The sequence below is a fragment of the Octodon degus genome, unplaced genomic scaffold (assembly GCF_000260255.1).
Source record: "Octodon degus isolate 3935 unplaced genomic scaffold, OctDeg1.0 scaffold00004, whole genome shotgun sequence".
Taxonomy (NCBI): Eukaryota; Metazoa; Chordata; class Mammalia; order Rodentia; family Octodontidae; genus Octodon; species Octodon degus.
The window spans coordinates 7,749,585-7,764,303 of NW_004524580.1; the positions used below are offsets into that span (position 1 = coordinate 7,749,585).

The 14,719-nt window shown below is 39.6% G+C and overlaps 1 protein-coding gene across 1 annotated transcript in view; it reads left to right on the forward strand.

Moving 5' to 3' along the window:
* Otogl (otogelin like) overlaps positions 1 to 14,719 on the forward strand; it is a 162,193-nt gene that overhangs the window by 90,733 nt on the left and 56,741 nt on the right. The window contains exons 26-30 of the mRNA XM_004623891.2: positions 42 to 176; positions 5,376 to 5,525; positions 7,489 to 7,608; positions 9,939 to 10,055; positions 14,300 to 14,456. Of these exons, the coding sequence (XP_004623948.1) occupies positions 42 to 176; positions 5,376 to 5,525; positions 7,489 to 7,608; positions 9,939 to 10,055; positions 14,300 to 14,456 (679 nt within the window). The remainder of the gene's footprint in view (positions 1 to 41; positions 177 to 5,375; positions 5,526 to 7,488; positions 7,609 to 9,938; positions 10,056 to 14,299; positions 14,457 to 14,719) is intronic.

Consider the following 14,719-nt stretch of genomic DNA (forward strand, 5'->3'; position numbering starts at 1 on the left):
GAATTTATATTAATCAAGTGATTCTCTTTTGGACCTTTCAGAGTACTGATGATTCGGACATATCAGTCATTGCCCAGAACAAGAAATGCTTTGACAATGATATTGTTTGTTCTAAAACTGTTTTGATTTCAGTTGGCAGCACTGAAATTTACCTGAATGACACTCCTTACAAGAAGGTTAGTGAACTTTTTTGTAAGATCACTTTAAATTGTCCTAAGGTAACTGAAAATATAGTGGAAATCATTTGCCTATTTCTCTAGTAAATGGTTACAAGATTTAGATTTTATTTGGTCATTTTCTTTGACTTGAGAACACCATCCATGGCTTATTTATTCTGATTATGCCCCACTTCCTCATATTCCAAAATCTTCCAGCTTTTCTCCACTCCACTGTCACCATCCTGGCCCTCGCAGCTAACACCCGTTACATATGAGCCTTCAATAGTCTTCTGTCAGGACCTCCAGGTCTGGTCTCCTTTCCTCCGCTTTGTACATCCTCATACACTACAGCCAGGCAAGGTTTTCAAAAATAGAAATCTAACCTCTATTATTCCAGTGTATCAAAACTATCCTTCTATTGTTCTTATAAGGCCCTGCCGATCTGCTGTTGCTCCCTCTCCTACTTTGTTAACCTCTCATCTGTCTTCCTCAAGCCCATGTTGTAGAAGGCGGAGCTTCCATCAGGCGTTCACGTAGTCTAGGTGCCTTTACTCACTAGGTTTTCAGGCAGTGTCATTGCTTCCGCATGGAGCTATCTTTCCATTTAACTTACTCTTGTGTGATGTCTTCCCTCCTCCAGGAAGCTCCTCTTTGTGCTGTCAAGCACACTGTTAGATCACATGTCACATGTGTGTGTGTGTGTGGGGGGTTTGTCTTTACTAATTGATCATAAGTTATGTTAAAGGAAAAAATAAGTTTCATTCATCTACTCATTCATTCATAATGTCTGCTGTATATTAAGACTTGAGCTAAGTATTGAGGCTAAAATAGAAAAAAAAAACCCACATGCTTGCATTTACGGAACTTATGCTTAAGCAATGGTTAAATTCAAGTAAAGAAGCATATGCACTATCATATGGTACAGTGGGAGTCTACAAAGCCTAATCAAGACCTCCTGGAGAAAAGGTGATACAACCTTGTATGCTGATGCTAACTGCTAAAATTTAAACTGGGAAGTCGGTCAATATGGGGAGCGTTCTCATTCTATCACATGCTATCTATGTCGTTCTATTTAAGTTTACTTACCTTTTGTGAGTTTTTCCATATGTAAATTTGGGATGATTATAAAATCTGTATCTTAGTTTCATATGAGGATTGAAATGAATATGTGAAGTGATAGATTTTAAGTACAGTTTCTTCTTGTTTTTGAGCACTAAGAAGATCTGCTGTGGATGAAACAATAGGAACAGAATCTAGAGAGTGAGTAGGTGTCACATAGGTGAAGAGAGGGAGGAGGACTACAGTTCAGAGGACTGGTCACACTCAGAGGAGCAGAGCCAGAAGATCAAAAGCCACACTTGGCAATGGCAACTGGCTCACCTTGGTTGAAGTGTGGTATGTGGAGGAATGGATGAGGATATAGTGAGGAGAGTCAGGGACATCTGTCCCTCCTTGACTAGGAGGTGTGGAGTAGAGTAATGAACAAGGGTCTCGGATTCAGTCCATGAGGTCTTGAAAAGCATGCAACATTTGAGCTTTATTTCACAGGTAAGAAATCTGGGAGCTCTCGAGTACATAATCTGACAAATGGCCCCTGCAAATTAAAAGTGACCTCTTCGGTGGGCTCTTAGACTAGTGTCTCTAACATGTGCTTGGGGGCTTTTTCATTAAGATCATCTGGAGTATTTGCTGTAAGTGCAGACTTCTGTACACTGCCTCAGTAATTAGAATGACTCGGGTAGGAAACAAAACCGATACTTTTAGCAGTACTTTAAATTCTTCTGTGTATTAAAGTTGGAGAACATCCCCCGAGCTCATAGCCTGCATCTCAGGCAGAGACCAACAAGGAAGCAGTTAAGCTTTGGGCAAGTCTGAGTTTCTATAGCTACATTAAAATCTTGTGAAGTAATTAAACCCACTTGGCATAGCCATCGGCTAGATACTAATTTATAGGTGAAAGTTCTCTCTATGAATAAAGACGTTTAAAAAACCAGAAGGAAAATAGTAACTGCTCATAGAAAGATAATTTGACACATTTTTGAAGTGGTAATTACAACTTCCAATTTTCACCCATACGCAAGTGGTAATGAATTTCCTGAAGAATTAAATAAGAGTAAGAAAGTCATAAAAATAGTTTGACCCTAATAAATACACTGCTAATAGTTTTTGAACATCAAGAGTGAAAATAAGTACCATTTGTTATGACATATGGACTGCTCATTCATTTTTGTATAAATGTACAATCAAATATATGAGACATGAGTATTTATTAATTTATTTAATTCATATCTTAAGACTCTTGATTAGTCATCTTTTGAATTTATCTTTCCAGTATCACTAGAGTTTAAAGTGTTCTAATTCTCATATGAAGTAGAGGTCTCTATTTGGGACAATTTTTATAATACCTCACTCTTCTAAAAAGAAATATCTACTCATGTGAAAGTACTAATCTGGAAAGTAAGGATTGTAGCAACTGCTTTGGACCAAAAAGGATTGTTCTAGGAGTAAACTGCTCTAATGAAATGAAGCATTTTACCTTGAAAGGCAAAAAGAAAAAGATTTGTTTTCGTATCAAGCTAGCTGATATAAAATGAACCCTCAGGGGCAAGACAATAAAGTGACAAACCAAGGGGTCAACATAAAGGTTCAGACAAGGGCGCTGAAAATAATAAAGGTATGTTTTATTGGCAAAGAGTGACTGGTAGGCAACCCATGAATTATGGGGCCCCCCCGTGCAAAATGTGGGGCTTTTTGTTCAAAATAGAAATTCTCCTTTGTGTCTTGTTTCTCTGAGTTTGCCTTGATGTGGTTTTGTATTCGTCACTTAATGGTGACCCCTGGGCGTCGTTACCCCGAGGCAAGAGCTGCTCACCTCGCTGGGCCCGTGGCCTGTCAGCTGCTCCCTGACAGCAGGCAGCAAGGTCGTGCACCTGTCCTGGCTGTGCACTGTGGATGGAGGGCAGCAGAGCCCCTGGGTCGGGCAGGGAGGCGTGGCGCTGAGAGTGAGTCCTGAGAGGTGGCAGGACGTAGGGACCTTTAGGTTCAGTCTCCAGGGCTCCGGAACGCGGTCCTTATCCCACCTGACTTCACTCACACAACATAAGTTCAAAGATAAAAGGATCAGAATGTGAAGATGGCAACTACACATCGCTGAACCCCAAGTGCAGACCTCTCTCCTGTGTGTGCGTCTCTGCCGTGGCACTGGCCACGTGTCCACCATGTGGCCTAGGTGGGGACTGAAGGTTTTGCTAGGGCAACCAGGAAAGACCTCACTGAGGCGGAAGCATGGGGGTCAGAATTGGTGAGAAGGAGGCGAGATCGGGGAGCAAAGGGCCCGGCAGGAGGAAGAGCAAGAGCGTGCACGGGGCTTCAGTGGTGCAGGCTGAGTAAGCCCAAGCTAGGAATAAAAGGCCAGCGTGGGGAAGGCCAGGAGTCCCGGGAGGCGACGGGAGTGCGGGAGCTGTGGGGCTAGCTGCAGCCAGCTGGTCGGGGTGCTGCTGTCCGGGCAGCCTTGATGGCCTGGCCCGATGCAAAACGTTTATCTTTGTTAATTTTGACTTTGGGGAAAATTCAGGAGTCACGTGGTGTCGGATCTGGTGAGTAAGGACAGGCAGGGATGTTGCTACGAGCCAGAACTGCCACTGGAGGGCGCTGGCAGCAGCGTTCCGTGTGGGCCTGCCTACACCTTGGAGACCCAAGGAGAGGAGCTCCGGAAGGCCCCCGACGGTGGCACGGAGGGTGGGCTAAGTGTGGTCAAAGCGAGGGGTAGGACTGCGAGAGGCATTAGTGGCAATGCCTCTTTTATAGTAATCGATTTTTAAAAAATAAAGCATACGCTGTTTATTTTGATCTCACCCTTTGTAAGGTTATGCACAGTACATCTACTCTATAGTACTAATACTATACACCCAGTGTAAGTGCAGCCTTGGCCTAGGCTGCCTGGTACATGTGCCTAGGTTTATTTCAGTTCCTGTTTGAAGTGTTTATTTTACTGTATCATAGTATTCTCAAAACTATGGTTTTGTTATTCATTTGGGGAGAAATTATGAGTGAAGGATTTCCTATCTCCTTCCCACTTTTATTCTGCTTCTGGATAAATTAGTTTTACTTACTTTGACACAGTTTGTTTCTCTGGTAATTATGCGAGTTAATTGTAAGGCCGTTTTCACAGTAATCATACTTAGGGTATAGCCCGTGTTTATAGTAATACTATATATTTTCACTTTAAGCTAAGGCTATTCTAAATTAATCTTCCAATGTACTTTGTGTCTAATTTCTCCCTGGTCTAACCCTTTCTAGTATATATACACTAAATAATGCACATTAATATATAATTAATATTAGTCACTAAATTAATATTAGCTTCTTAAAATATATATTAATTTATTTTAAATATGCATGCTCTGTCACTTTTCTGTTCAACAGACTCTCATTATCCACATTTTCATCAACTGACAGTTGCTCTGCTATGAGTAACGTGGTTGCACAGGTCTTAGGCTGTGCTTCATCAGGCAACCCGTGTTTTCGCCCTGTAGATCTCTTCTTAGCCCTGAAGAAATCTTGGCTAATCCTGTGCCCAGGCCTTGAAGACCTTCCTTCTGTTTGGGGTGACAACGTCTCTATTTTCATTCCTTCCTACGCCTGACATTGTAGTAATCAGTTCATGATCCTCCTCCTGCAGAAAGCCTTGTGAGTCCTTTTGACCCCAGTTCCTCTCTTCTGCCTCTTTCCTTGTGTCTGTCCCTTTCTCTCTCTCCAGCATGCATACACACAAAGACATGCAGCGTGTGGCAACACGTCTATGCCAATGTTGTTTTCAGTTCTCAAACTCTCTGGCAGTGGAATTTTTCACTGGATTGGGAAGACGATGTCTCCTACAAGATTTAATAATTCTGTTTCTCAATAAACATTTGATAACAGCAATAGGCTTTTTACATGCTGTTATAAACTTCTCAGAGACATAAGAAAGACAAGATTTCTCTTTTGTAAGCAACAGCATATATTTTTAATCCTCCATCATACCTATGTATTATTAGTGTACAATTTCCATCTGCAGGCTGGTCGTTAGTGTCACATGGGGCCATTCCAGAATGCAGGAAATACATAGCCCAGCAACAGTTATGGTACACAGAGATCGGCCGATGTTAATTTAGTTGATTTTATGCAGCTTGTTTAGAGAACATAATATTCATTGTGTTTTCTTTTATCTTTTGGAAGAAACGATCAGGTTTTTTTCTGGAAGATAATCCTACGTACCAGCTTTGGAAGGCTGGTTACTACATAGTCGTGTACTTCCCTGAGGAAGATATCACTGTTCTTTGGGATACGAAGACAACCATCCACATTAAAGTGGGGCCCCAGTGGAAGGTATGTCTGCCTAAGCCCTGAAGGATGCAAGAAAAGTGACACGAGAGTTGGCTTTTGTTGTTTGGTGAACATAGAATGATAGATGTTGTGCTTTACAAAGCAGGTTATCTTTTCAGAATTACTAATCATACTCTTGTGGAGAAAAGCATTATCAACTAGAGTCAACTAAAATCCAGGGCTTACGTTCAGTTCTTCTTTACTTTAACAGTACTTTTTCCCCAAAACTTAGTTAGGTCAGCACTTTTCTCCTCTCTTTTTAGCTCAGTTATGTGATTTGTGCATAAAGCTATTAGGTTCTTCTGCAAGCTATTTTGCTGTGTATCCAGTATTATTTTTATAATTTTACACAAAGCAACAATTGTAATAAGACATTTAAAAATGACTCTTATGGTTCCTTGGATTTTGACAAATGCATGAAATTTTAGTTCATCACTGTAGCTCCGCATTTTGCTTGTATCACTTACTTATTGTTAAATTTTACTTCATCCTAAACCCCAGGCAAACAGTGATGTATTTTCTATTATAGCTCTATTTTTTTTTTTCAGATATAGAAATGTTCAGTAGGTAATCTTTGCAGCCCTGGCTTCTTTACTTGGTAAAATAAATTTCAGATTCTTCAACATTGTTGTATGAATTAGTAGCTTGTTTATTTTTAAAAAAACAATACTGAGCAGTATTTTGTTGTGGGATGTTCCAGAGCCATCTGTCCATTCATGATGAAGACCCAATTTAAGTTGTTTAAAAATTTTGGTGATTTGTATTTCATATTGTTGACTAAGTAATTCTGTTAAATATATTTTTGTTAAATATTATCTATAATTTATTCAAGATGTTTATAATTTGATGAAATACTTTAGGTTTATATTGAAAGTGTTTAAGCATTGTTATAGCTAAAAATCTAGTTTATCTGAACTTGAAATTGAGATCCGAGGATGTAACCTAGATCAAATTAGAGAAAAACAGAAAGGACAGGCTCATAAACATTTTAAGTACATTTAAAACTATCTAAAATGCTATAAATTTAAGATAGGATAAATGGGGTAAAGCCCTCATATCTGCTCCTAGTTTGCTGGGATCTTTCATATCTTTGATGAATCTGAGACATTCTTTGAGTATTGGTAACCTCCTTCAGTTTATGTTCTGTCTGTATCCCCTGTACTGCTGCCTCAGCTTTGGCATGACCACTGGCGGAAGTGGTAACCATCTTGGGACAATTGTAGTTTCTCAGAACAGAGGCCTCATGGGAATAAGTGCCCACTGCAGCTGTACTCTTAGGGCTGTCGTCTGCTTTGCTGAAGAAGCGAGCAGCCGACCGCAACACTTGTGAGAGGCTGTATTCACCTTAGGTATTGAGGAGACGGAACTCAAGGAGTTAAAATTCAAGGTTATAAGGGGTAGTTGGATTACTTTTGGAAGATCATCCCTTTCTGCAGGTCCTCCTCCATCCTTGAAGAGTAAAGACCTTCTTCAGAGTATTTTGAGAAAATCCAGTGGGCATTGCAGATATAGTTCATTTGTGTGGCCTTTACAATCGACATTTCACAACCCATAACAACTTAAATTTTATTTATTATTGCAACATTTATAGAATCTTAAATATATCATTCAGCGGGCCTTTCATCAAAAAGGTTTTTGTGTATAAATTATATATGTATATATGTGTTTTCACATATGGCAATGCACAATTATATTTTCCAACTTACTTATGTTACTAGTAATATAAATGTTGAGATGCTGATAAGTGTTGGTGGATAAGATTTGGGGCTGGTAAAATATTTTTGAGAATTTGCAGTAATTACAATATAATGAAATAAGTATAAAAAATCCACTTTTCCCAATGCATTTATTTTTGGAATGACTGCTATGGAAGTTCTTATATGTATATTTTAAATATTTCAAGTTTATAGTGAATATCATTCATTCAATGTTTAATACAAAACATTTCATGATATTTTTACTTTAGAACAAACTTTCAGGATTGTGTGGAAACTTTGACAAATGTACTTCAAATGATATGACCACATCTAATAATCTAGAAGTACGGAATGCTCAAGTCTTTGGAGATAGCTGGGCATTAGGACAGGTAAGTTGAATATATGTATTTTATTCTTATTCTTATTCTTATTTTTATTATCTTTAATGTATTTGGTACAGGGTCTCACTACGCAGATCAGACTCATAGTAGTCATCCTGTTTTAACCTCCCCAGTGCTGGGATTACAGGTGTGGACTACCACGCCCATGCTTGGGGCAGGGCCACTGCGGCCTGTGGTACCAGGGATCAAACTCTGGTCTTTGCATTTGCCTAATTAGTTGCTTAGACCACTGAGCTACCTCCATGGCCGCTGTACTTCAGAATTAAACAAAAACATGTAGTTTTTTTTATAAAGATTTTTTTTTAACTTGAATTTTTATTCTTCGAAGAAAATTTATTTAGACAGGTATCTTAGTGTTTTCATAGTGATTCATGGGTGATCAGCTTTCATATTTACCTTCTCATACAATTCTTGTGACAACCTTAGGATGCAATAGGTGCCTCCAAATTAGAGATGCAGAAATTGGGTCTCAGTGAAGCTAAGTGAGCTGTCTAATGCAAACTCCAGGAATAGACAGTAGCAGAGGAAACATTCACACCCACATCTCTCTCATGTCTTCCCATGCATAGCAAAGTGCCTCGTCAATGTATCTGCCTTTCTAAGGATCAGGTAATTTTTGCCACCTCAAATGGCAAATGCACGAAGGCAGAATTTCTTAACGTGTGTCTTGTAGAACATCACTGGTATTAGCAGTGTTTCAGAGAAATAAATGCTGTGTGTGGAGTATGAGTATAATCAGCTATGCGTGGGAGCAGTTGAACAAGTTTTTAGACAGCTTGCTTTTTTGAAGGATTTCTTGAGATGTAAAATTATAATGGGGGGATGTGGGTGAAGAATTTTCTGAAATTATTGCACATAGCCTGTTTTTTATTTATAGAGTCTCATTATTTGTGTTCTATGGAAGACATTTTGAAAACACTGTACTAAGAAAACAGACTAAAATTGGAAATTGATCCTAGTCTTGTCTGGTAGTTTGTTCTTTTTTGTTTTGTGTTAGTCTGTTGCTCTTCTTAATTGATAAAAATGCTTGAAGCCACCGTGTCCTGATTGGTTGCCGTTTGGAGAATACAAATAAAGCACAGTGTCCTCTCAAGAAGGTTAGAATCTAAGCTGATAAATGAAGCAGGAAAGCAGAAAGCACCCAGGGAGATGGTGCTTTGGTAGAAACATACACACCAGTGGACATCACTGTGGCCCAAGATCAGCTCCTGAAGGGCTCTGGCTGAAGTTATAGGAAAGAAGACAGCGGGAAATGGGGAGGAGCTGGCTAGCAGCTGCAGCTCGGCTAGAGAGGGTGTTAGCCTTAAAATGAATTTCAAGTTCAGGGTGGTTGTGTGTGGGGTTTGAGGTGGAAGGTGGCTGGGGCCGGGCAGAGAGCTCAGCTGCATAAGCACCTGCCTGGTAAGCATGAGGCTCTGAGTGTGCAAAAAAAAAAAAAGCAGGTGGCTGGAATGCAGAACATAGCTCTCTAAGGCAGTAATGGGGCAGGAGTGGGACAATGGCATAACAATGGTGTGCAGTTTAAGATATATTTAGAGAAGATAGTGCTGGATATATAGGTGGAAATGTCCAGTTTTGAAATGCAGGAATGAGACCTGGAGTGGAAGTAGGGATTTAGCAGTTCCTAGTGTACTGAAATTGTGGAAGTTAGGATGAGAATAGAGGTCTAAGGATTAAGTCTCGCAAGAAAGGGAGAAGGAAGCTGGGCAGAGCAGTCCACGCAGCACAGCAGCAGGGATGCATGCAGAAAGTGGTGTCACAAACACCAAAGAAGGAGAGAACGAATAAGCAGGAGGAAAAGCCGCAGAAGGCCAAGCAGGATGTGCACTGACAAGGTCCCTTTATATTGAATAATGAAGAGGTCACTTATGATCTTCTGCTGGGCAGGTTCACAGACATGGAGTAGAGGACAGGCACAGAGGCCAGTTGCTGAGTCTGTCTTTATAAACAAGAGTGTAGACAGTTCCTCAGATAGCAGTCTATGAGAAAAATGTAACTGTAAAAATTAAAGAATTTTATGCTCACAGACATTGTCTTGTATAACCTTGTATTCATGAAAAACTAAAAATTATTGTATCTCCATTCTACCTCTTTCATCACTGTGATTTTAATATTCTGTGTAGCTGTTTTACAGAGATAATGTATGCTGTTAGCCTACAGCCTATATGGGTAACAGCAGGTGCTGTAGGGAAAGCCTGTCTAAAAGAATGAGCATGTATTAGATGTCACTGTCGTGGGTGAAGCGAGATAGGAAACTTTGATCCTAAGCTGAGAATTCACTCCTTGATAGATTTTCTCCTTTCAATTTTTTCCAACAGTGTGAAGAACCAAGTGAAATAATGAGACCGTGCGAGGCACAGCAAAACAAATTTCCTTATGCCAAAAAAGAGTGTTCCATTTTGTACAGTGATGTTTTCGCTCCTTGTCGCAATGTGGTAAATGCCTACGTTTCTAAACTCTCAAATTTAAAAGTGTATTTCTCTGTCTATATTATGATTAAGACAAAGTAGATTCACTGTCCAGTGGCTTTTCATGTGTACTGCCTAACCACTGCTAGGAGAATCCATTTGCTAGTGTTTTTCTGTGGAAATGTTGCTAAGTGTGTATTCCTCCTCACACTAGCTCATTCAGCAACATTCATCTCTGCATAGTTGTTATAATCTGTTCTGTTTTCTGACATGTTGTTTAGAGATGGCATTTTCTGATAAATCCTTTTGTGTCTCCTGAGAATATTGCCAAATGAGTGTCTTTTCCATCCAAAGTATAGTTTAACTGGTAGCACATTTAAAATTATTTTATTTATATATTTTATGTATTAGTATGGAGTCTACAGGGTTTCACTAGGTAGAACGGACTCATAGTGATTTTCCTGTGTTCAGCCTTCCAAGCACTGGGATTACAGACTTTGTGCTACCACGCCCAGTCTCAATCTCTGTCTCAGTGTGCCCTGGGTGTGGGGCCGGCACAGCATGCCAGGGATCGAATCCTGGCTGCTGCATGCTGCCTAAGCAGGCGCTTTAGTCTGCTGAGCTATCTGGCCAGCCCTCAAATTATTTTAGAAGTACATGTTTAAAATGAGTTTGGAAGTACATTCTGGAATGTAATTTATCCAGAAATTTAATTTTCTAAGATCCTTCCCTACACAACAATTTTTTTTTTCAAATTGGTAGGACAGTTTCAATAATTAACACAGTGCATACATTTTTCCTAGTGGTTAATTGCTGTACAAGATGCAGACATGATATCCTATTTACAAACACTATTAGAACAAATCCCTCTATTCATTAAGAGAATCACACAACAATTTTAAGTCTCGCTATAAGTTTTAAAACATTTAATATATTTGCAAAAATCAAGCAACACTCCGGCTGCATGCAAAGACATGCTAGTTATCTCAAGGAAATTCAGTTTTGTGAGTTTTGAGTTGTGAGTGAGGTTGGCTACCTTTTCCTCAGAATACAAGTTTTACTTGAAAGAACAAAATCCAGACAAATGTGGTTATTCAGACAAGAGTATTTGAAAATCAGTAAAATAAATCTGTGGTTTGAAGAAAAACATCTGATAGTACTTGTCGTCTGATACAGTTTGAACTTGCAATTGAGAAATAAAATTTTTCAAAACCTGGATTCACCACTATGAACTTCAAAGTGTAATTCTTGACTTCTTTTCTGATAGCGTAGATAGGGATGTCACCAAATGTGGCCTGTGGCTACTGTGTGTGATCAAACAGCTCAACATTCATGGAATCCACATAAGTTAGTGCATTTTTGAAATGACCACTGCATGATGGTACAGAAGTAGTCAGGAATAAAGGGTCTCTTCAGTGTAAATTAAACCTGAGGATTTTAGTATAGCAAAGTACAAAGTTAACTGATATGATTTCAAATTTCACACTGTACCTACCTTTATGAAAGCAATAAATTTGTAGTTTTGAGATATATTATAATTATGTGTAATAAATTTAAACACTTGTTCCTTTCCAAGTATTATATACATACTTCAACTGAAACTCAGGTCTTGCCCCAAAATCCAAACACTATGACAAACTGAATAAAAAACAAATTTGAGACCCATCTGCGTGGCATTAAGTCAGACACTAAGGACATTTGCAAAAATGTAAAAGGTTAGACTATTTTCACTAATTTATTTTTGTTTTACTAACTATATTTGCTTCATTTTACCATGTTATTTAAGTTAACGTTTGTGTCTATTATTATTTTTAAATGTCTGAGTTTAATCTCTAATGTGATAAAACAAACTGCAATGGAAATTTTTTTTTTCCACAGCTATGTCTTGGAAAGGCAACTAGATCCTAGAATATAGAAAGAACACAATAAATTAAGCCCTCAAAAATGAATCACTCAATTAAAAAATAAGCAACTAAAACAAACATACTCTTCTCAGAGTGGCCATTGCTGGCCATTATAGAAAGGCAAATGAAAAGAACAGTGAGCTTCCATCCCACTCTAGTAAGAATGGCCATCATCAAGAAATGCAATGACAACAAATGCTAGTGAGGCTACGTGGAAAGCAGAGCCCTCTTACTTGGTTGGCGGTAAGCTACTGCAATCAGGGGGCTGGTGAGATAGCTCAGTGGTCTAAAGCGCCTGCTTAGGCAAGCACAGGGACCACAGTGCCATCCCTGGCACCACATGCTGCCAGCCCTGCCTCCAGGGCAAGCTGAGCCAGTCACAGAATCCGGGTGTGGTGGCACACACCTGCAATCCCAGCACTGGGGAGGCTGAAAATAGGAAGATCACTATGAGTCAAAGCTGCATAGTGAGACCGCGAAACAACCAAACCATTAAAAAAAAAAAAAAAAAAAAAAAAAAACAAAAATAAAAAAAAAAAAACCAAACAAACAAACCAGAAACAACTACAATCGTTATGAAAATCAGTATGGAGATTCCTCAAAAAACCCAAAAGTAGAAATTTCATTCAAGTTCCGCTTCTATCTCCTTGAAAGATCTAAAGGTGTTGTATTGTAGTGTTTCACACATATACATATTTTCTGCAGCACAATTTGTGATTGCTAAATCTAAAAAGTGACTTATATGTCCATCGACAGATGAATAGATTAAAATGTGATATTTATACACAATGAAGTACTTTTGTGCCATAAAGAAGGATAAATTAGAGTCAGTTGAGGGAAAATGGATGCATTTTGAGACTGTAAAGTAAAATAAATTAGATACACAAGCTTAAGTGTCCCATGGTTTCCCCTATATGAAAATTCTAACTATTACTAATGGCTAAAGTAAAAAAAATAGCTGATCAAGAGGAGGGCAAGGGATCTTTTGCAAATTGGAAGAGAACCAAGAGGGAGAGGGAGGTGGAAGGGAGAGGTGGGAAAAGGGGATGAGAAGGAACTGAGGGGTCACGTACCTGCACCAACTCCCCATGAGAAATGCCGTCATTAGGTACTACAAGCTTGTAGTGATAAAGAAAGGAAAACTTAAAAAGGAAAAGAAAAACTCCCCTAAACAAAAACTCCTTAGAGAGGCTGGAGGTATAGCTCAGTGGCATAGTACCGGCCTGACAAACACAAGGTCCCGAGTTCAATTCCCTGTACCAACCAATCAGCAAACCACAATAAAACAAAAACTCCTTGGAAATCTTGATAACATTTAAGAGGGTGAAGGGTGTTAGAGACAAAAGGTTTGCGGTCTTCTCTGTTAGAGACAGGGGAGTGGAAAGCAGAGTGCTGTGTGGAGAGAGGGTTGCTATTAAGACTTGCCACTGTTCTTAAAGGCCTTGCCTGCTCGCCAAGAAATCCTGCGCCCACGCTGGAGTTCTGCAATGCAGAGCCTGTTAGGTCTTCTCCTAGCTGTCCCTTGAAAAGCAAATAAAAGCATATGAAGTGGCCTATAAATAAAATACAAAGTAATGACAGCAAACCCTGCTTCTTTCATAACACTTTTCAATGGTATATTAAATTTTGTCAGCAATTTCACAAGTCCAATTTAAATAAAGTAACGAAGTAGATGTGTGAAATTTTAAAGAAATTGCTATTGTCATTTAGAATGTTGCCTAAAAGAACCCTAAAATACCATGTAAAGCCCAATGGGCGGGGGATGGGGGGTGGGGAGGAGGGAAGAGGATGGTGAGACAGCTCAGCGAACCGTTTAGGGAAGCTCAGGCAAGCCCAGGCTCCGTGATTCCATCCCCAGTGCCACATGCTGCGCCAGCCCCGCGCCCAGGGCAGCCTGAACCGGCCGCAGAGTCCAGGCGTGGTGGCGCATGCCTACAATCCCAGCGCTGGGGAGGCTGAAAACAGGAGGATCACTACGAGTCCCAGCTGCGCCTGTGTAGTAGGACTCTGTCACGACCAAGCACATTAAAAAACCAAAGAAGTACAATTGAAGCAGAACATGCCCATCTTTCAGGGCTATGAGAATGTGCCAAAAATGAAATAACAAGCCTCCAAATACATGAATGTTGTATCACATGTCGACATTATATTTGCTACTCTTATTACATGTTTTGCTAGTTCTTTTATGTGGCATTCGTTTAAGGATTCCTTTTCCTTTCTGCAATACAGCGATGTAAGACAATGAGAACGCTGTAGGTGCCCAATTTGAGCCGATGACACCAATTTTAAACACAAACAGATTCCTTTGGAAAGTCGAGTTTCCATGCTGCTCAGCTGAAATGACCTCGTATTTTATTTCTCTTTCAGATTGATGTTACTTCTTTTGCCAAAAATTGCCACGAAGATACGTGCAACTGTAATCTTGGTGGGGACTGTGAGTGTTTGTGCACCAGCATAGCGGCCTACGCCTACACGTGTTGTCAGGAAGGCGTCGCCATTCACTGGCGATCAGCCACGCACTGTGGTGAGTATCCTGCCTAGAGCGCCAGCGGGCGGTACCTTCCTAAAGTGTTTCTACCATTTTATTTTTATTTATTTATTTTTTTCCTTTCTTTAAAAAATTTTTTTCCCATAATTTTGAGAAATAATTAGCAATGAGACAGTTTTGAATCAAATTGGTAGGACAGTTCCACTAATTAACACATTGCATACTGTTTTCCTAGTGTTTATTTGTTGTACAAGATGCAGACATGATATCCTATTTACAAACACTATTAGAACAAATCC